Below are 21,471 nucleotides of genomic sequence, written 5' to 3'. Positions count from 1 at the left end.
CTGCTGCCTCTCTGCCTCCTTGTGATCTCTGTCTGTCCAATAAATAATAAAATCTTTAAAAAAAAAAACAAACAAGAACAAACACTCAGCACGGAGTTAGTAAGATGGGGAAACAAAGGCAGCATATGACTTAGGACATGCCGTGTCTTTAGAGTTGATGTTGAATGTTGGAGACATATCTAGGTTTTATGATTTGAAGATCAAACAATCAGCTTTAAAAAAAGAAATTTTCCACAACTAATATAAACAAAAACAAATTTTAAAATCTGTACTTTTTCCAATTTCTAAATGGCTACAGAAAGGCTATTATATTTGGAAAATAGAATACAGCCCATTCCAGAAGAAACTAGGTAAACCGTTTTTTAATGAATGATAATACCACATATTCAAACCCAATCTAATATAAAAGGTAGATAACACAATATATTAAAAATAGCAGCTGCTCAATTAATGTTTATTGAATTAATTGAAAAGTAAATGTAAAACTTTCTAATAAAAAGCATGAGCATTTTGACTATAAGACAAATAAATGAGGTGTGTAATACTGAACACTTAAGCATATAAAAAAAATACAGAGCTTAATTAGGCGCTACTTGAATGAATCAAATCACACCTCCAGTCACACACAGTGAAGAGAAGGCTTATTTTGCATCGTATAAATTTTGGTAATCATGGCACTGATAAGGCAATGAGCCAAACTGGAAAAAAAAATTAAGAAACAATAAAAACAACATGAAAAGATACATGAACTTAATATAAATGTATCTTAGAAGGTTAATTCTAGGCAGGATATGTGAAAAAAGAAAAAAAATTAAATCCCATTGACTGGTTTCCTTTGTGATCTCATGTGTAAAAGTCAGTTCTAAATATTAAAGATTTTCCCCAAATATAGATTATTTCATTACACTTAAATTGAATACACTACCTAAACATCTATAACGTTTTCTCCAACTTTATTAAAAATTTAAAAAGTTCATTGTAGTAATAAATTTCAAACACCAACTTTGGGTATATAACATCATCTACAATAGAACATTATAGATAATTTACAAGCACCCTGGGTATGTCCTTAACAGACAGAAACTGCTAATTTCCATGACATACAATATGTCAAAAAATATCAGTAAGGATAATAATAAATCTTAAAAAGCAAGTCTTTTTCCTTACTCACTGAGCAGCTTTAAGCACTACAGCAGTTCATCTTAATATGAAGGATTCCAAGTTTATCTCTCATAAGGAAAAATCACTGAACAGCATTATTCCTAAGGTCCCAACAAAATGAAGCCTTTGTAATTAGCCGTACATACGGGTAAAATATGCAGCTAGAACAACTAACTGTAAGGATGTTTTCACAATCTTCTCTTGTTTCCTTTTTAGCTTTCAATATTCAGATGGTCTTTATTTTCTCTCTGGCTGCCAAACATCCCTATCAAATGTATTTTTCTTTAAGAGGTACGACATCAGTGAAAAACGATTGTAATTTGTGATCATGGGGCTCAGTCCACCGAGCATGTGACGCTGATCTCAGAGTTGAGGGTTGGAGCCCCACTCCGGGTATAGAGATTATTTTAAAATAATAAAATCTTTTAAAAGATTATTTGTAAGCATGTGTTTTGGATGAGTTCATTTTTTAAAAAGTGTTTGGAGCTTCAAATACCAGTTGCTCGATACAGCGTGCTCTGCACTGGCCCATTACTAAAAATGGATTCTCTCCTCCCTGGCGAGTAAGCGAGTTGTGTAAGCACTAGTGAGAAATTTTTAAACAAACTTTTACTCTAAGAAATCTAAGGAAGAATGTGAGTTATAATCATTGCCTTTTACTCTTTTCAGCTCCAAACATAACAGATGAATAGTTCTGATGATACTCTTGGTAAAATATGCCCATATCAGGAATTGACACAAAAACCTCAAATGACGTTTAAGTTCCTCTGCATTTCACAACTGAATTTTCATAACAAATCATATTACCAGGTCTTCCTTTCTCACTACAACATAGAAATCAGCCAAAAAATGGATTGAGATTTGAAAAGAAGCTTATCTGTCTCCACCATTTTTTCCTTTTTTTTTTTTTTTTGTGGTCAGCTCAAATTCACAAGCATTAAAGGCTTTCTTAAAGGATGAATAGACTTTCCATAAAAAGCACACTGAAATTATGGATAAAGTTGTAACAAATATGCTATTTGTTTTAGAATCTGAAGAAATTGAATCCCAATATGTTTTCCACCCTGATACATGCAGTATTTCATATTAGTCCTGTTTGCTCACTCTCTCGTTTTATTAACTGAAACGCGAAATCTCTCTGTTGAGCATTCTAAGTCTGTCTTTGTTCTATTTAATTTTTCAACATCCAGAGTGGCAAATAAAATATTTCCCTATGCCACAAGGATAGAAAAACAAAGATTTACCAGCTCTTCTACTAGCTTTACAATCAAACACCTATGCCTAAAAACTATGAACTCAGAAAAGTCAAGGGTACCATGTCAATATGTGTAACCCAACCCCAGAAAAGCATCTTAAACACAGTATTCAAAAAAAAAAAAAAAGTTTCCAAATAAATTGGGAATTATTATATTTGGGGAAAAATAAGATGTAGCTGAGAAGTCATGCATTTATCCATTATAATTTATACTGGTGGTACATTTAAGCCATAACTCTTAACCATTTTTATCCTCCTTATCAATGTCCTTCTACTTGACTGAATTTGCTTTCAAGAACAGGTGAGCCTCTAAAGGTCGTCTTTTGTAGCCCAAACAGATTGGTGTTAAGAAATAAACATTTGGCACTTAATTTTGGCTATATAACCCAATGGTACCAGTTTAGTTTTCTCACAAAATGTCACAAAGCTGTATTGATTAAAAGTAGATTTGATTTTCCTAACTACAGTTCCAATCTAATAAAAAAAAAAGAATAATGTTATTATTAAGTAAAATTATCATGGAAATGCAAATAGAGCCCTGGACTACGGACATCAAGATAAGATAAAATTTCAGTACCTAAAACGAGTAGCTTAAAACAAATTTTTTTATTTTTATTTATTTTATTTTTTATTTTTTATATTTAGCTTTTTGGAATTTGGAAGGAATAAAGTGCCTTGTTAGAATATATGGCAAAAACATTTTAAAGGTATTTGAATATAATGGACTATAACAGCTATTGAATTTTTTTCCTACCGAGAACACTTTTTCACCCTTACAGGTGTAGGAACAGTGTTTCCAGTGTACTGAGGAAACCATTCTGCACTGCATGTGATCCTTAGCGAGGCTATGGATCAGGACGCCTTCTCCTCTCCGCCTCACTGCCTACCTCTCGTCACTGGGTAGACGTGGTCCTCTGGATGGTTTAAATATATGACAGGAAGGAGCACTTGACTCAACTGAGTCACTCAGAATCCTTGTTTGGGACAGAGTATACGGATGCCCCAAAAGGACAGCTCTCTCTCTGCAAAGCCAACTGGTTCCAAAGCCTGAAATCTCAGGCAATTACCTTCATCTGACACTCATTTGAACAAGGAAAGAATGAGGCAAATAAAACTGATGAAGACAGATCATAAGAACTTGGATTGATTCTCCCGACTCAATTACACTTGAGGCAATTTCCTCCCTCTGGACCACCCAGTTATATAAGACAGTAAGTTTTTTTTTCCTCTTAAGCTCGTATGAACTTGGTTTTTGAAGGCCTAGTCATAGTACAGAGGAATATAAAAAAGATGAAAATCAAAGTTATATGGAATCATAAGTCAATTCAAAGTAAAGTATTCTCTGGCAAAAAAAAACAAAAGGGGGGGGGCAGCGCCTGGGTGGCTCAGTGGGTTAAAGCCTCTGCCTTTGGCTCAGGTCATGATCCCGGGGTGCTGGGATCGAGCCCCACATCGGGCTCTCTGCTCAGCAGGGAGCCTGCTTCCCTCTCTCTCTGCCTGCCTCTCTGCCTACTTGTGATCTCTGTCAAATAAATAAATAAAATCTTTAAAAAAAAGTTTTTTAAAAATGCTTAAGTACACCATAACCATATTATAAAAACATGAAAATATTTTCAAAAAGCAAATTTTATTTATTCATTCATTGATATATATGAATTAAGCAATTACTATTTACCTAAAGCTATATGAGACACTAGGCAAAAAAGAGAGGAGGAACTACAGCTCCAACCTTCCTACCCCTGATGTGAACGATGTTATAATGAGATACTTCATCTACATTCAGTACTAACGATCCTTGGATAAACAGAAACCCAGAAGAAGCTGATTTATACTGAGCCTCATGTTAGAGCCAGTCTTTTTTTAAAAAGTCCTAGAAACTGATTTCCAATTTCAAATAAATCCTACCAGTTTGGGTTTTTATCCTGTGACTATTTCTTTATCGTTAGCTCAGACTTCAGAATTTTTTTTATCAAACCATGATTTTATAAATAAAGATTTCCACAAATAAACAGTCAACATTCGTAGCAGAACCTGCTAAAATCACTTAAAACTGAGGTCTTATCAGATTGTTCATTAGGCACCTCTCCGTGAAAATTATTTGCGTGTAAAGAAAATGATTTTGCAGTGTCTTCTCGTTTCATTAAAACATAACGTAGACACCTTACTTAGAAACGTTTCAAAAACGACAGACATTACTGATACAAACAATTCGGTGCGATGTTCAGCTGAAGCTTACCTTTTCGGCACACGAATGAAGTTATTTTTTGAAATACACGTTGCACTTTTTTCTCTTTATGAATCATCTATTTCAGTCTGATTTAAATTTCCTTCACGTAGGAGGGATCATTCCCTTCCTATTTATGTTTACGCTCCTCTACATCCCCATTAGGAACGTAGGAACTCGGGCATTAGCTGCCATCACCTAGGATATAGTGTTCTTAATTCTTCTGGATCAGCGTTATTTACAAAACCAGTTTCACAACGGATTTGTCTCCCCTGCTTAATACATTCTGAGGTGCTCTATCAAAAAACAATTGTGGAAATAATTGCAAAGAGTATAACATACCAAGGTCTTGTTTTTAGGGGGGAAAAAAAAGAGGGAGGGAGGTTTTTCATGAAGTATTTTTATTTTTATTCTTTCCATGGTATGCACCAGTCTGTGGTTCTGTTTCATCTTGAATACCACCTAATGAAACGATGAGCCACGTGCCACTCACATGTCAGTCTGACTAGTTCAAATAAAACTTCGTTTTCAAAGAAAAGTCTTGCAACCACCTTTCCAAGAAACCAAAAATAATTGTTTAACATTCTAAGATATTAAAGATAATCTAAAGTGGAAAAGAGAAGAATTATATCCTTGGGTTTGTGGGCAACGGGAGGGAAGAAAACACAAGAGGGGGAACAAGGAGTCAGTTCTCAAGTTTTCTGACTTGCACACTTCCCTGGATTGCCCCAACCCTAAGGGACATGCCCCGTGGGGACTCCCCAGGTCCAGTTCCATCTCTCCCTCTGCCCTTCTGCCCTGTCCCACCGGATCCTCCAGCATTCCAGGCCCCTCTGCAAACACAGCCTTCACCTTCCCTGCCTCCCCTTATTCAGAGTTGTTAGGGGACAAAATGTCCAAGTTACATCTGACTCCCTTCTCCGTCCTTTTCAACCTGTATCTAGTGATCTCTCAGGTTCTAGGAACTTTTTAAGGTCTCCTGAATTCACCTTCTTGTTTCCAGTTTCACTGCCATCACAGCAACAACAACAGCCACTAAGATTTTCCAGAGCCGTCCGAGCTCCTCAGCAAGAGAAAAGCTGTATCCCTGGAGGTTCTGCTCCTCCCTGTTCCTGACAGCATTCTGACCAGGCCATGTTTTGCTTATGGTCCTTGACCTAGTTTAACTGAGACAGACCTAGAATCTCAGTACCTAAAATACACCCTAAGGAACTATGGTCCATTGGAGATGCTGTTTCCCCCTAAACAACTAGGTTTCTACTCTGAACCACTAACCAGCTCTACGAGTTCCCCAACAAGAACTGGAGCTCTCTTCTAAATGTGGACTCCGGAAATCTCCTTTCCCAGTTGCTGGCTGGGCCCTAGCCCCAAAGCCCGAGGATCTGGAACCAGGGCAGGGCCAACTATTTGATTTTTGGTTAGCTATACCATCTAGAAGTCCTTGTAGTTACGACCCACTTGGTAGATCTGATCCTCTGACCTATCAAGGCCATGTCCTTGTAGTCCTAAGCCATTGATTATTTAGAATTCCAGCCAACTCTCTCCACGAACAACTCCCTACAGAAACCTCAGTAACCCCATCCTACATGGTCCCAACTTCCTGACCTTCCTAGCTTCCTACCAAATGTTTGCAAGTCCCACCCTTCTGAGTCAGACCATTCTTAATCATTATCTCATTTAATTCACAAAACAACCCAATGAAATAGAATTGTCCCTGTTTGACTTGACGAGAATTTTACAACCAGAGACATTACATGATAGAAAGTACAAAACATCACATAGCTAGGCCGTGGCCAGGTTGGAACTCACACTCAGGTCTTATTCCCAATTTCTTAGTGCTTCACTCTATCAGGTTTCCTTTCACCGTGTCTCTCACAAGGAACTCTTGCAAGAGACTCATAACACACCTTTCCGTCTTCCAAATTATCCTACACATTACCGTAAGGATATTCTTCCTAAACTTTCTCAGCTAGCTTATAAATCTCATCCGTAAGCTGCTCTTTCATCATTCTCCAATTACTCACGAAATAAGTGCCAATTCCCCACTCAAACATTTGAGATTTTCCATAATCTGGATCCAGCCTGCCTGTCAACATTTGTCCCTCATTATTCCTCCATAACCCAGGCCGGACCACACTCCCTCCCGTGCTCCAGCCCCTCAGCCCAGGCTCTTTCTGAAGTTCTGGATTCCTTGCTTCTAATTTATTCTAATTGTCAGAGCACAGTTCAAACTCCACCACCGAAAGTCTCCCAGGACTTCATATATCCAAACTTATCCCATCCTTCTGTCAACTTTACTCTAGTCATTTTTAAAAAATTTTTTTTCATTTTTTTTTATCGTTATGTTAGTCACCATACAGTACATCATTAGTTTCTGACGTCATGTTCCAAGATTCATTGTTTTCATGTAATACCCAGTGCTCCATGCAATCCGTGCCCTCCTCAATACCCATCACCGGGCTAACACATCCCTCCACCACCACCCCTTCAAAAGCCTCCGTTTGTTTCCCAGAGTCCATAGAACCACGAGAGACTATGGATGCCACATTGGCATCTTAATGCAAATTGCAAGACAGGATTCCTCTCTATCAGCCGGAGTGACCCAATGAACTTTCCCACCTCGTCCTTAGCCCCACATTCTGTGGTTCTTGCAGGGGCTACCACATTCTAAGCCTCAAGTCAGCATTATTTTCAAGCTCCTTTAGAACAGAGAATTTGTCTTGTTCATGGCCCTCTTCCGAACTTAACACAGTACCCTAAGCAAGGTTAGAGCTCAATAAATGAGTGGATGAAAGGGTAACTCAGATAATGGGGGGAAGGGAGGTGTGAAAGAGGAAAGTTTTCACCAGCACCTACTTGAGCTAATAATGAATTTTAAACTTTCACATTCCTAATTAAGATTGGTGATTAAACCAATATTTCAAAAACTATTAAATACCATGTTTGCCTGGATAAAAAGCTAAAATTTTGAAATGATCTATTTCATTCTAAATCAAAATAAAACATGCAAATGATTTTCTGAATCAAATAGTTTTTAGAGAAGGTATTAAATTGTTAATATGCAAACTGTTCATAACAAAGCCTTCTCCAGTCACTCACTTTTGAAGTTATAAGAGAAAGGACCACGACAGTGCTTCTTTTCTTTTTTTTTTTTTTAACTACAATGAAAGAAGGCTCCAAAATGAAACTCCTGTCTTTGCTGATTAAGAAGCTGATTCTGAACAAATCATGCCTTATCAAAATGTGATTTACAGAAAGGGGACCAGACCATGTAGGTCGCTGGATTTGGATGGGCAAGAGAGGGAGGACAAAGAAAACATGAAAATCAGCTTACATTTTTTTCTCAATTAATTTTAAATTAATTTAATTTTTAAATTAATTAAATTTCTCAAAGAAATTAATTGACAATAAGGCCTGATGTATATGAATAACTACCAGCAAAAAAAAAAAAAAATCTCCCAATTTAGCTAATATCTTGCCTTCAAAGTACCAGACATCTGAATTTTTCTTAAATTTTCTGATTCTTTACATTTGCTTAGTTTTGCATAAATGCATTCCACAGTACAATTTTATCCACTAGTCTGGTAAATCATAAAGAATAAAGGGATAGTCTCTTCTCTCTGCCCTTACCCTGAAATAGATGCAGTATATTTGTTTTAAATGCCAAATATAAAATTTGAAAATAAGATGGTACTTTGTAAGTATAAAGTGCAATTCAAATTCCAGGCAGAATTATAGCTTTTGTATATTACCAGAGATGCAGCAATCCCTGCCTTGAAAAGGCATATAGTGCGTGAATTGCCTTAAACTTCAACCAAGCGAGCAAAAATCCCACGATCCTCGTGTCGATAAAAATCTCAACCATGTGTGGGATCAGCTTTGGTTGTACGGACCCCATTCAGCTCTGCCATGTGACTGCTGCCCCAGTCCCCCAGAGGCTAGCTTCCCCAAGGATAATTCACTCCTCCTTGTTTTGACAAAATAGCTGAAGTTTAACTGAATGAGAATGAACACTACACCACAGGCCCCAACAAATGAAACACAAGAGGCTTTGCATGCAATCTGTGGCTGAAATGACACAAATCTTTCTAATTGCCTGCCAAGTCTTTCAACACAACGTACTCAAGCTAAAGTCCATCGAGAATGTCAGGCCAGAAAGACTGTACTTAGAAATTCCATCTCAAGTTTCCCTAATACAAATAAAATAGATGAAACTTAACAAATAAATGTAGCAAAACAACTTTATCTCCTCTGGTAGTCAACTACTAATTCCTTGAAGGAGAAATATGCAGTCACAGCCCACAGAGTTTTAAAAACCAATTAGTCACCGAGGATTTTGAATTGAACCTTTTACACAGAGGGGGAAAAAAAATTCCAAAGGGAATAACCCAGTGAGGTCTTCTCTCCTTCCCACTGTAATTATAAAAAGAACCACAAATTCCCCAGCACAATGAAATCCTATTTAAAAGTTTAAAATACAATCCACAGATTTGTTTATTTACAGGATCAAATTATGCTCTCTTTTGCACTGTCCACCCACTTTCCTATATTTTAAAACAAATCACAGTTACAGAGTATTTACCTTGAATTCAAATATAAATCCACATGAATATGAATCCAAATATTTCCTATTTTTTATCTGCAATTTTTTCTAAATAGTAGACATAATTAAATTTTTTCTAAATTTCTTCTAAAGACTAGACATAATTAAGCTCCTAAAATAATAAAATCTCTGTCCTGCATTTACATTCAGCCTGTCCACTAGATGTACTAATATGCAATCGAACCAAATCATATTTTCTTCTTTGAAAAGTTCCATGAATAAGGGGGGAAAAAACCTACAGGCTACTTAAAAACAAAAGCAATCTATCTCCCTTGGTTTCTGAAAAACATGCTCTTTCAAGAGAAATTTTCAACGCCAGAACCAAATATCCAAAGACCCTGAGATTTACTGTTTTTGTCGTTTTTTTTTTTTTCCCTTCAGTAAATACCTAAAGGTGAGAGGAAAAGCTTTGGCTTAGCGAATATATATCATTCACTTCTGTTTTAGGATGGTGTTTACCAAAATATCATAAATACTTAATAGCAACTGTTCCTAGTGCTTCTAGCAAAAGGCAGTAAAAGGAGACATAAACCTGAGCTGTGGAAGCCAAGGAGCTTTGCTTTGCCTGTCATCATCCTGCCTCCTCTCCCCTCTTTAGGGGGTCCCGACTCACGATCACCAGAGACTGTGCCACTGGATTCCAAACAGAAACATGACCAGCTCCAGAGAAACTAGGAATCCTTAAAACGGAACCAACAACGGCAGCTCAATTACTCAGCCGCCACTGCACGGGGCCCGCCTGAGAGCCAAGAAACACCGTGTTTTGGAGGAGGGACACATATCACACCTTCCCGCCCAGATTTTTATTTTACGCTTCTTCTACAAAGCCTATAAAACTTGCTAGAGATGAAGACAGTGAGGAACTCCATGCTCAAAGGGCACGAGGGTCTAAGACTGTTCATGAAGATCTTCAACTTGAAATCTCACACCCAGGCTCCGAGCTCAACCTACAAGCCTTCATACCAACAACGAACACAAACAAAATCCACATCTTTAGGATCAATGCCGCCATGTTCTCAATACCAAACAAATGTCCTTCTTAATCTCTTTCTTCAAGACAACGACCAACTGAATGGATACGAAGATTACGTCTTATGTTGTAAAGTGTACCTAAGGTCATAAGCCTTTCTTACTCCCAGAAAAATACTCACAGAATTAATTATTCCTTTAAGGGCTTGAAATCCACCTTTCACAGGGAAAACTTGATCATTGGAATCGGCAATTCTTTCCAGCTTTAGAAAAAGCAGGAACATTTAATTAACAGGCTGAGACATACACGTTTTATACACTTCATTATGTTTCCGTTATGTTCATCTGAAAAACTATACTACAGGATTAATTCACCAGGGCAGCCTGTCAGGACTGAAGGAGATGCACTAGTTTACTGCAATGTGTTACAATGAAATGAATCTCCCACAGACCCTTCACACTGGTCTCAAGTTTGAATCTCAAAAGAGTGCACAGCTCTACTAGCTGTAAATGTCAAGAGACACAGGAATCTTAGTCATATTTAACCAAAAATTTAAATGTAAAATCATCTGGTGAGCAGGGGGAAAAAAAAGTATATATACATATATATATACATATACATATGCATACATATATATATATGTATGTTTCTTCAAAACTTAATGAAAAAAATTAGGGTTTGGGAATGAAAATATTAAAGATTTCCTCCACACAGATTTCCCAAGTGCCTGCACTCCTAAGAGTCAAGTTTTCAATCAAACTAAAACACCTAAATACGACTGTCATAATAATCTTGTCAGTTGAGTTCAAGGAGTATTCGTAATATTTTAATCCAAATGTGTGTTCTATAATATTAGTGCCTTTAAACCAAATGAATATTCAAGAAACTTTAGAGTTTCATTTTTAGTAATGAAACCTATCAAAATCAGACATCATTGATGCAGAATTCAAAATCACCCTATCAAAAATGGTTAGCAACCAATTAGGGTCACAGAAAGCCATCGGTGAGAAGATTCTGATGAACCGCCCTGAAGATCATTACGTCATTTAGACTGAAGTTTGCAGATCTGCTGTACTCACCTGCGCTTGTTCAAAGTCAAGAACACCTACACAGTAAACTCTGGCCCCAAATGACCTGGATATCTTTGCCTAGAGAGAGAGAGAAACAGAGAGAGAGCAGCGCAGGGCGGTCAGTGTTACTCAAACATCAGGCTGTATACACAGAGACACAGAGCAAAGCACACTGGGGTTTGAAGAACGGTTTCACTTCAATACTCACCTCTTTCTCTGCATATGACGGCACCAGACCGTCCAACTTTCCATCTGTCAGCGCAATTATGATACTGGAGGTTTTTAAGCCTCCTGCTTTCTGAATTTGTTCATTTGCCTGAAAATGAAGAATAATTATCCAACTAACAATTTAATCTTAACTTTTAACCAGCATGTTCCATCAAGCTGAATTTATGAGTCTGACCAAAGCAAAGTATTACAGACGGGCTTTTAAAACAGGGTATTCTGTGTTAACTATTTTATTTGAAATATGCATAGATTCACATTATAGAGTAGTTAGTATTGGATCTAAAGAATATACATTTTAAGCTTTGATTGACTAGTCTGAAAATAACCACACAGAAAATGAAAAATTCCTTAAAAAGCAAAATGCCATCCAAATTTTTCTCACCACCACAATCAGTCTCATCCTTAGAACAACTAAAAGCATTTAAATTTTTTTTTTAATTTTTTAAAGATAAACATGTAATGAGGTCTTAGAGTTTGACCAGAAAGTTAGAGTTTATTGCATTACAGAATAAGAAAATATTCTCTCCCATACTTAGAAATGTGAAGAACTTACTAGCTTTAGTCCTTCGTGGATGTATGTCTCTCCTACTGGTCTAACATCTTTTAAATCCTCCAAGCCTTTACTGATTTTGCTTCTGAAAAATATAAAATTAAACAAAAGAAAAATGAGCAAAGATCACAATAAGCACTTATCAAAAAACATGGCAATATTACAATCAAGATTCCTTCAGTAAGAGGAAAGAACACGGGCTTTGAGGACATAACTTCTCATACTTTCTGCTATTTAATAAGTATTTAATAGCATTCATATTTTAACTACAAAAAAATAAAAGCACTGACAATGTGAAATATCTTGAAAAATCTAGGTCTATTCTAAGCATTTTTGAGCTGAGAACAGGTAACTTCTATCATATTTGTTTGACTAAATGCTAACGAGTAAAACATTTTCCTTCATCTAAAACAAATGAGGACTGTATAGGTCAGCTTAAGTGAAAAAGCATTTCTGAAACACTTACCCACTTCCCTACAAGCTGGAAATTTCTTTGTTGTCTGTAAATTTCTGAGGCACATTACTTAACCCTTACTTATAGAAATTCACAGTTTCTACCTGTTTCCCAGAGTCGTGTGTCTCAGAATCTAGTCACACTTGTAGCATCTTCTCACCCTTCCAGACACTAACTCACCCTTTTGAATACTGTAGGTACTTAGTACATACCTGATGAACAAAGGAAAGAATAAATGGATGGATGGGTGGAGAAATGGATGGTAATGGGCTCTTGAAAGAGGCAATATGAAGGAAAAAGATTAAAAAAAAAACTATAGAATAATCTTTTCATCATGACTAATTAATATCCCAATGCAGTATGTCTAAAAGAAGCATGAATACATTGTTAAAAGCTATTTTGTGTGTATTAAGTTAGAGAAGACCAATTTTTCAGGGTTTTTCAATATAGGTTCCAAAGACCCCTGGAAAAATAGAGAAACCATAAGAATCATAAGAGATAAATACAACAATGTGGCAAAAACAATCCAAAATAAACTCAAAATTTTGTTTTAAATTTTTGAATTTAAAGGATCAGAAGAGAGATCTTAATATATTGTTTTCAGAATTTTAGTTTTTATAAAGAAGCAAAGTCTCTTTTTGTGTGTGTGAGAGAGAGAGCGCTTGCCAGCTGGGGGAGAGGCAGGGAGAGTGAGGGCAGGGGGGGTGGGGGGGACTCAAGCGGGCTTCATGCTCACTGCATAAGGAGCCCAACATGGGGCTCTATCCCACAACCCTATGATGATGTCCCCAGCCAAAATCAAGAGTCAGACACTTGGGGCCCCTGGGTGGCTCAGTCTTTAAGAATTTGCCTTCAGCTATGGTCATGATCCCAGGCTCCTGGGATTGTTAAACAATAAAATCTTTAAAAAAAAGGAGTAAGACACTTGACTGACTGAGCCACCCAGGTGCTCCCAGAAAAACACCTTTTTAAATAAAAAAGTCCCCACAACAGTATACTGAAGTATAATGCTTTAAATAAAACATAAAAAGCACCCACACAATTAAGAATGATAGATGAAAAATTATAAAAAGTAACTTACTAGAGTCATACATAAAAGGATATATATATACACACATACACTATTAAAATTATATGCATAGGGCGCCTGGGTGGCTCAGTGGGTTAAGCCGCTGCCCTTGGCTCAGGTCATGATCTCAGGGTCCTGGGATCGAGTCCCGCATCGGGCTCTCTGCTCGGCGGGGAGCCTGCTTCACCCTCTCTCTCTCTGCTTGCCTCTCTGCCTACTTGTGATCTCTCTCTGTCAAATAAATAAATAAAATCTTAAAAAAAAAAAAAAAAAAAAAATTATATGCATAAAACATATATCATACACTATTAAAACATATGTCAAAAATAGTAAAAAAAATTTTTATCATGCTGCAATATTGTATTTTGAGTATTTGAAATACATGAGTCACTCACCAGAGCTACACTCATGTTTTAAAAGTAACTTAGTGATTGTGTGTTGATGTTGTAATGAAAATTATTATCAGACAAGTTTTCCATCTCAAGGAGTTTCCCAAAAGCATAAGTTTCAAAATATGATCCTAATCCTCTTCCTTCCTGATTCAGTAATCTCTACCGATCCACACTGATTGTATCTTTTAATACTTGGTTTAAAATCAGCCTACTGTGAAACCTATCTTTAACTTCATTATACTCTTTTGTTAAGATACCCCAAACATATCCACCATCAACTTCTATTACACAATAAATAACTTTGTCTCTCAAAAACTCTCTACTTCAAAATAATGTACTTAATTTAATTTAACTTAATGTAATGTTTTCACTTCTCTAGAACTGGAAGTTTAGACTGGAAGTCTACAGTGGACGATCACTAGGTCTACCATTTATAACGTATCCTCCTACTCTCACTAATTATAATGCCTTTTACAAAGTAGTGTTCAATAAAGTTTTCAATCTACCAAAGGAAGAAGATTCAAAATTTCACAGATGATGGAGTAAATTACCTACTTTATAAGCTTGTTTTATCTAAAGATTTAGGTTTAGTAGCTACAGACACAACTTGAAACGGATTCTGTCTGTATGCAGACCAAAACCAAATATTCAGTATCTCCAAAAAATGAGTGGCAGTGTGTCCTCAAGCATTAATGTTTGCTGCCAAAAGGGAAATGAAAAAGACAACTGAAATTCAAGTTTACCCAGACAGATTGTGCACGGTGACATGGTAAAAACGCCTTCCCCATTCAGTTCAGATTCACCTCACCCTTTAATTGCTTCTAAGAACCAGACAACACCAGCAGAGGACTTGAGGCTGTAAGAACTTGCCCTGAATGGAATTCAGAAGTTTTCTGGAAGGCAGGACTCAGCTAGCTTATTTCATTGGAAGAAGAGTACCCCGGCCCTTCTACCCATAACCATACCTGACACCATAATATTCTAAGTAGCACGGAATTCCATCATCACACGGTCGTTGGAGGCAAAGTGTTCTTGCCAACAGTCACTAACACCGACACACATGAGCCCTGGTCTTATCGCCGTTCAGTGGAACTACAGTCTGTCAGCCTCCACCAACCAGTGTCATTTTAGGGCAAAACAGGGCAAAACAAAAGCCAAAACAAGACACGGCAGATCTCAGGCCTTCAAAAGATGGCAAGCAACTGAAAATAAGTTCTAAATTTGTCTGTTAGCAAACAGCTAATTGGGGCGCGGGGGAAGCAAAATGATGTCGTAGGTTAAAAAGAGAACTGATTCACCTAAACTGCAACTCTAAGAAAGCTCTAAAAAAATAAAAAGAAAAAAGTGGGGGATGAAAAAACAAAGGAAAAAATGCACATTATAAAGCTCAAATTCAACAACATCTTAGATCAACCTCACCAAGTTTGGTTTTCACATTATGTTTCCAGCTACAGGAATTGTGATACTGAAACCACTTCGGTATTTGTTGTGAAGCTGTAGTCAAGGGTGCTGCTACCATAACACATAACATCTCCTCTAAGGTCCGTGGCAGAAGGTTCTCGTCATCCCTGAGTAATCACTACACACTTCCTCCTTTCTGCTAACTACAACTCTGTCAACTGTTTCTTGCCCTAACTGTTGGGAAGCCCACAGTAAATTTCTTACTCATTCACAGAACTCTGCTAAGTTCCTATGGTTATCATATTGCTACATCCTCTTTTCCAAGATTTTAACTTTTCTTTTTATATGTTATTATCTTTCTGCAATGTTGTGATGTTTGTTGCAGCTTCCAATACCCTTTGGAAAGAGGCAGAATTTAAACAAATTTAATGGGATATTAAACCTCTGATTTTTTTTGTTGAGAATCAGTGGACTAAAATCTATAATCAACTCTTTTTTACATCATAATAATACTGATTGGAGAGACAGAGAGAAAGGGAGAGAGAGAGGCAAAAACACACTTATTTTTTTTTTTAATCCATAAACTAACACATTCCATTCTGTTAGTATCTCTCCAATTTCTCTGCTAAGTAGGAGAAGGAAGAGATAAAAGGGAAGGGAAAGGGTAGGATAGACAAGAAGAGAAGGGAAGCAAACACAGCAACCACACCACCACACACTGGGACACATCGATGGCTTTTCTCCATCCACAGAACACTCTGGATTCTGGAAGGTGTCCGTGTCATAACTCAAATAAATATGTACTGTAAAGAGTGACATAATAAAATTATTGGCAGAGAATTCTCACTTGCCCAACTAACACAATTAAGGCACAATTTTTTTAAGTACCTTCTGCTTGTGACTAAGGACATTATGTTTATACAATACATTTGTATAGTACTTGAACTTTCCAAGGGACAACCTCTTATCTCTCCGGATTTCAAAACTCTTTCTAGATTTCACTCAATGTACGTGCACCTGCTGAGCACCTCCCACGAGTGAGCACTGAGTTTGCATGGTCGTAAAGAGAAGGGCTCCAGTCGTCCACACGCAGCTCTAAATCTTATCTACATCTTAGTGCTCCACTGTGCCTGTCACCAGAATCACCGAAGGGCGTTAAAAAAAAAAATCCCTTCTGGGCTCTAACTGAAGAGATTCTAATTTACTTGTGGTCTGTGATACATTCAGGGTTATTTTTTTTTTAATTCCCCTGAATATTCTAATGTTTACCCAGAAATAAGAACCTCTGATCGAATCTTCTTTTTTTACATATAGTTTATTTATCTGAGAGACAGTGAAAGAGAGAGAGACAGAGCATGAGACCGGGGAGGGTCAGAGGGAGAAGCAGACTCCCTGCTTAGCAGGGAGCCTGCCAGAGGACTCTGTCTTGGGACTCCGGGATCATGACCTGAGCTAATGCAGACGCTCCACCAGCCAAGCCACCCAGGCGCCCACCTCTGATCTAATTTAAAAAGCTTTCCATGTTATTGGAATGCTCTTTTCTTTACGTATTTTGCCAGTCAGTCCTCCACTGAAAGGGTTTGGGGGTAACTAGGATAATTTTTTTTTAACTATAAAACACAGATGGCACAGCTTATAGCCAGAGAGAACTTCAATTAATTCCAAGCCCTATCTTGTTTCTTCATCTGTAAAACAGGGATGAAAATATCTCCCCCACGGGGCCATTGTGAGGATTCAGTGGCACATAAGAAGTACTGAGTAAGTTACAGGTACGAGTAAGTTGTAGGTCCTACTGCTGTTCAGTTGGTATCAGTCAGTTCCCATGTTCGCAGGGTTTTGTTGACCAGGTTACCTTCTCCTCGATTCCAAGGAGCACTCCCTCAGCAAATTGAGAGTTGGAACACTTTGATACAGAAACAAGAAAGGAGGGGTGCCTGAGTGGCTCAGTGGGTTGAGCCTCTGCCTTCGGCTCAGGCCATGATCCCAGGGTCCTGGGATCGAGCCCCACGTCAGGCTCTCTGCTCAGCAGGGAGCCTGCTTCCTTCCTCTCTCTCTGCCTGTCTCTCTGCCTACTTGTGATCTCTCTCTGTCAAATACATAAATAAAATCTTAAAAAAAGAAGAAGAAGAAGAAACCAGAAAGGAGGAGGGAAAAGGAAAAAGAAGGAAGGAAAGGTGTTACATGGAACTTTGGTGGGAGAAGGTCCTGGGAAGAAGTCCGGAGGGAGGCTGTGTAATGAGGGAGGAAGGCCTGCAGACTGAGTAAATCAGAGGTGAGCTACGGTCTGGTTCTACAACTCCTAAACTGCACCCACCAGCCGTTTACGGTCTCAGTTTCCATCTCCATAAAATGTAAGCAGTAATGCCCATCCAGCAGGGATTTCATTCATTCATTCATTCATTCATTCATTCATTCATTCTGCAGATATTTCGGGTGCCCACTGTGATGTTTGTCATGTGACGTACGTGGCAGCTTTGAGCACTGAGAAGGTAGCAGGCGCCCGGACGGACGGGGTAGCAGAAGAGAGACAAGAGAAAGAGAGTGTGCAGGCCCCAAACAAACTCTCCTCCCCACAGGTTCTCCTCTCCACCGCCATGTTGCTCTTCTGGAAAAGCTGTCATATCGTAACACATATTAAGTGTTTGGTACAAAGGTTATCAGTGTACACTACCACCATCAGATGGTATTAGTTATTAATAATAGTTATTAATAGTAATATTAACAGATATGAGTTATCATTATAATTCGTTATAATTCTATAATTCCCTTATCACGTCATGCGAGAGGGATCGAATGAGGTTCCCACCAGCCCACCCTCGTCACTCTGCATCAACGCATGCGGCACACTGGTCTAGCAACCGGGCCTTGGCCTCAATTCTCAACCCTCACACCTCCTAGTTTCGTAACTCTGGGTAAGTCAGGTAGCCTCTCTGGTCCTCCATTTCTCCCATCTGAAAAATGGGGGTAATGACTGTACTTACATAGCAGAATTTAATCAAAATGAAAGGTACTATCCCATGTAGAGCCCTTCGTATACCGCACAGCACGCAGGAGTCAATTATCAACACCCACTGTTTATACCTTTGCTCTATTCTGGTCTCCTTATTACAGAAGGAAACTCAAGGACGGATTATCAGCTTTGTTAGTTACAGTTCAGAAGCCTCATTTGGGAGCTATGCCTTTACTCCTTCCTCACAAAACACACCATTTTAAAACTATATTAAATTACCCAAACAACAAGTCACATCCGTAAGTGTGGACTGTTGCTCTTGAATAAGAATATAGAGTTGAATACCAACAACCTCAAAATGTATTTCTTTCATAGCTGAAATTTTTAGGATATTTCTAAAAATTTGCAGTCATTTCCAGTTAAGAAAACTTCCATCCTCACGGTGCACTAGAAAGTATCTGACCTTTTGTTAATTTGTAAGTCCTTGATAGTTGAAATTTAATAATACTTTTTAAAGTCATGGAGGTGAAGTAAAATGTGCCTATCTATGCTAACGTGATTCAAGCAGAACATAATGGTAATGTTAAAAATATAAAAGTAAGGGCACCTGGGTGGCTCAGTGGGTTAAAGCCTCTGCCTTCGGCTCAGGTCATGATCCCAGTGTCCTGGGATCGAGCCCCGCATCGGGCTCTCTGCTCTGCGGGGAGCCTGCTTCCTCCTCTCTCTCTCTCTGCCTGCCTCTCTGCCTACTTGTGATCTCTGTCTGCCAAATAAATAAATAAAATCTTTAAAAAATATATATATATATAAAAGTAAAAGAGAATGTATTAATGTTGTTAATAAATTATTTTCATTTATGGAAAAGAATAAAAGAAAGGAAGAGGTTAATAAAAAATTATAAAAGTAAAGGACACTTCGCATTCAAAATTTACTGAGAGGGATTACGGGTCACACTAGAATCTAAAGACTAGAGCCCAAATTACCAGTCTAATTTTTTATTTTGGTTATATACAAGGGTTATATTTTTTCTCTAAGCTGACAAGCTTACATCTCTTTTGAAAGAGATGCATCTTGGAGTTTCGTTATTACTTTTCATAGAACCTATAGTAGGTGACCTCTAATACAACCTCTGTCAACTCCTTCCCACTCCCTATAGGCCCATTCTCCCATCAAGAGACGGCATTTACGTCCTCCCCACTTGAATCTGGCCTCATACTGCTACTGCCTGGCCATCGGATAAGGTAGAGTGATGTTCGTGGCCATCTGAGTTCAACCCTTAAAAAAATGGGGACTTTGTTTCATCTTATAATACTTGCTGCTGGAATGCTCTCTCTTGGAACGCAGTCATCATACCGTGAGAAGCTGTGCCACATAAGGAGGTCCCGTGGAGGAGAACCACATCATTCTACCAAACAGCTCTAGCTGAGCTCCAGAATAACAACCAGCCTCTAAAGGCTACAGCATCAGGTCACATCACATGGGGCAGAGGAACCTCCAGCCACGCCATCCACCCAGAGTTGTGAACGGTAATAAAACGGCTGTTGTGCAAGCCACTAAGTTTTGCAGTGTTTTGTCACGAATCAAAACCTGCTTATTGCTTATATAACACATCGCTCTAAGGCCAACATATGCCAATGTCTCTGCGGTCCAGAGTCCAGACCAGCGAATCCAAGGCAGCCGCCCTAGATTCAAAAACAGCTGCTGACACAATGCTCTGCACAATCTGGGTTTGGTGAAAAAATTCTCTCCAGCTTAGTCTGCGCTTACCAAAGTGTGGCACGTGGGTCACACCCGAAGTCCACACTGGCTGCCTGGGTGCACGCTTTACCCCGCTTCGCCGCTCCGTGAGTCAGGAGAAACCGACCTCCGCATTTCACCACCTGGGTGCGCCCGGTGCGTCTCCCAGGTCCGAGTAACCACGTGGTCCACGCTGGAGACTATAAGGCAGATGAGGGCTGCCCTGAAAGTAACCGTTAGCACGTCCACAACGAGAATCTGAGCTGCTGGCCTTGCCCTGTCCTCTCGGGATTTGCACAATGTGTGGCCCAAACCGACTTTTTTAACCAGGAGGAACCACTTTTCTAACACAATTCACAACAACAAAAACTACATTCACTTCCTCTCACCGCATCACTGGTTTGTAAGGGAACACGTCTCTGAATTATGACAAAGTCTGACTAATTGTGAAAAGCAGAGAAGGGGAACACGGCAAGCCAGTCCGAGGCACGACTGTGGTGAGTGCTCGTGCTCCGGAGTCGGACCTGGGCGTGAACCCCGGCCCCAAATACTGAGCCGTGTCACTTCAAGCAAATTCATCCGGCCTCTCTGAACTACGGTTCGAATCCTGCCGCTGGGGATGAAATGATGTGGTGTAGACTGATAACCTCCGAATTCCTCTCAGCCTTAGATCCCGGTCCACACCATGCGTCACAGGCATGTAATCATCCTAACATGGTGATATGGCAGGAACGATTAGCTCCTTCCAACGGGCAAGAGAACCGGCCACCAACAAGTGACATTACTTGCCCAAGGTCACACAACTAGTATGTAGCTTCCATGTCTACCTGACTCAAGGTCCACTCCTGGAGATTTCATTTTAAAAAGGAGCCTTCAGGATCCCCCAAGGTAGCGACTGGATATGTGTTCTTTCTTTTTTTTTTTTTTTTTAAGATTTTATTTATTTGACAGAGATTACAAGTAGGCAGAGCGGCAGGCAGAGAAAGAGAGGAAGAGAAGCAGGCTCCCTGCTGAGCAGAGAGCCCGATGCGATGCGGGGCTCGATCCCAGGAGCCTGAGATCATGACCTGAGCCGAAGGCAGAGGCTTTAACCCACTGAGCCACCCAGGCGCCCCATATGTGTTCTTTCTGAACGCGTTCTCTTTCCAACTCCCAAACTCCATTCTGTCCCCAAGACAGCTATCTCTGGCTAAAGAAGTCAGTAACATTTTTTTCTCATTTGAGCATTTGGGGCTTTTTTTGTTTTTGTTTTTTTACAAATAATAATGTTAAAATAAAACTGAATCACCAACGTGTATGGAAATTTAAAAAATGAAGGTTCTCCCCACCCTGATTCTCACTAAGACAGTATTGTTGTCAGCACTTTGTTGTGTATCTTCCAGACTTTCTTCCATGCATTTATGACCC

The 21,471-nt window shown here is 38.8% G+C and overlaps 1 protein-coding gene across 1 annotated transcript in view; it reads right to left on the bottom strand.

The window, feature by feature from the left end:
• ANTXR2 (ANTXR cell adhesion molecule 2) overlaps window positions 1-21,471 on the bottom strand; it is a 145,880-nt gene that overhangs the window by 115,598 nt on the left and 8,811 nt on the right. Inside the window, exons 4-7 of the mRNA XM_032882384.1 lie at window positions 12,065-12,146; window positions 11,492-11,599; window positions 11,293-11,361; window positions 10,395-10,475 (exon numbers count right to left, since the gene is read on the bottom strand). Of these exons, the coding sequence (XP_032738275.1) occupies window positions 10,395-10,475; window positions 11,293-11,361; window positions 11,492-11,599; window positions 12,065-12,146 (340 nt within the window). The remainder of the gene's footprint in view (window positions 1-10,394; window positions 10,476-11,292; window positions 11,362-11,491; window positions 11,600-12,064; window positions 12,147-21,471) is intronic.

Source organism: Lontra canadensis, unplaced genomic scaffold (genome assembly GCF_010015895.1).
Source record: "Lontra canadensis isolate GAN:19392208 unplaced genomic scaffold, GSC_riverotter_1.0 scaffold1, whole genome shotgun sequence".
NCBI classification, from domain to species: Eukaryota; Metazoa; Chordata; class Mammalia; order Carnivora; family Mustelidae; genus Lontra; species Lontra canadensis.
Note: the sequence above shows the minus strand (reverse complement) of the source record. Positions and strands in the feature narration are given on the sequence as shown.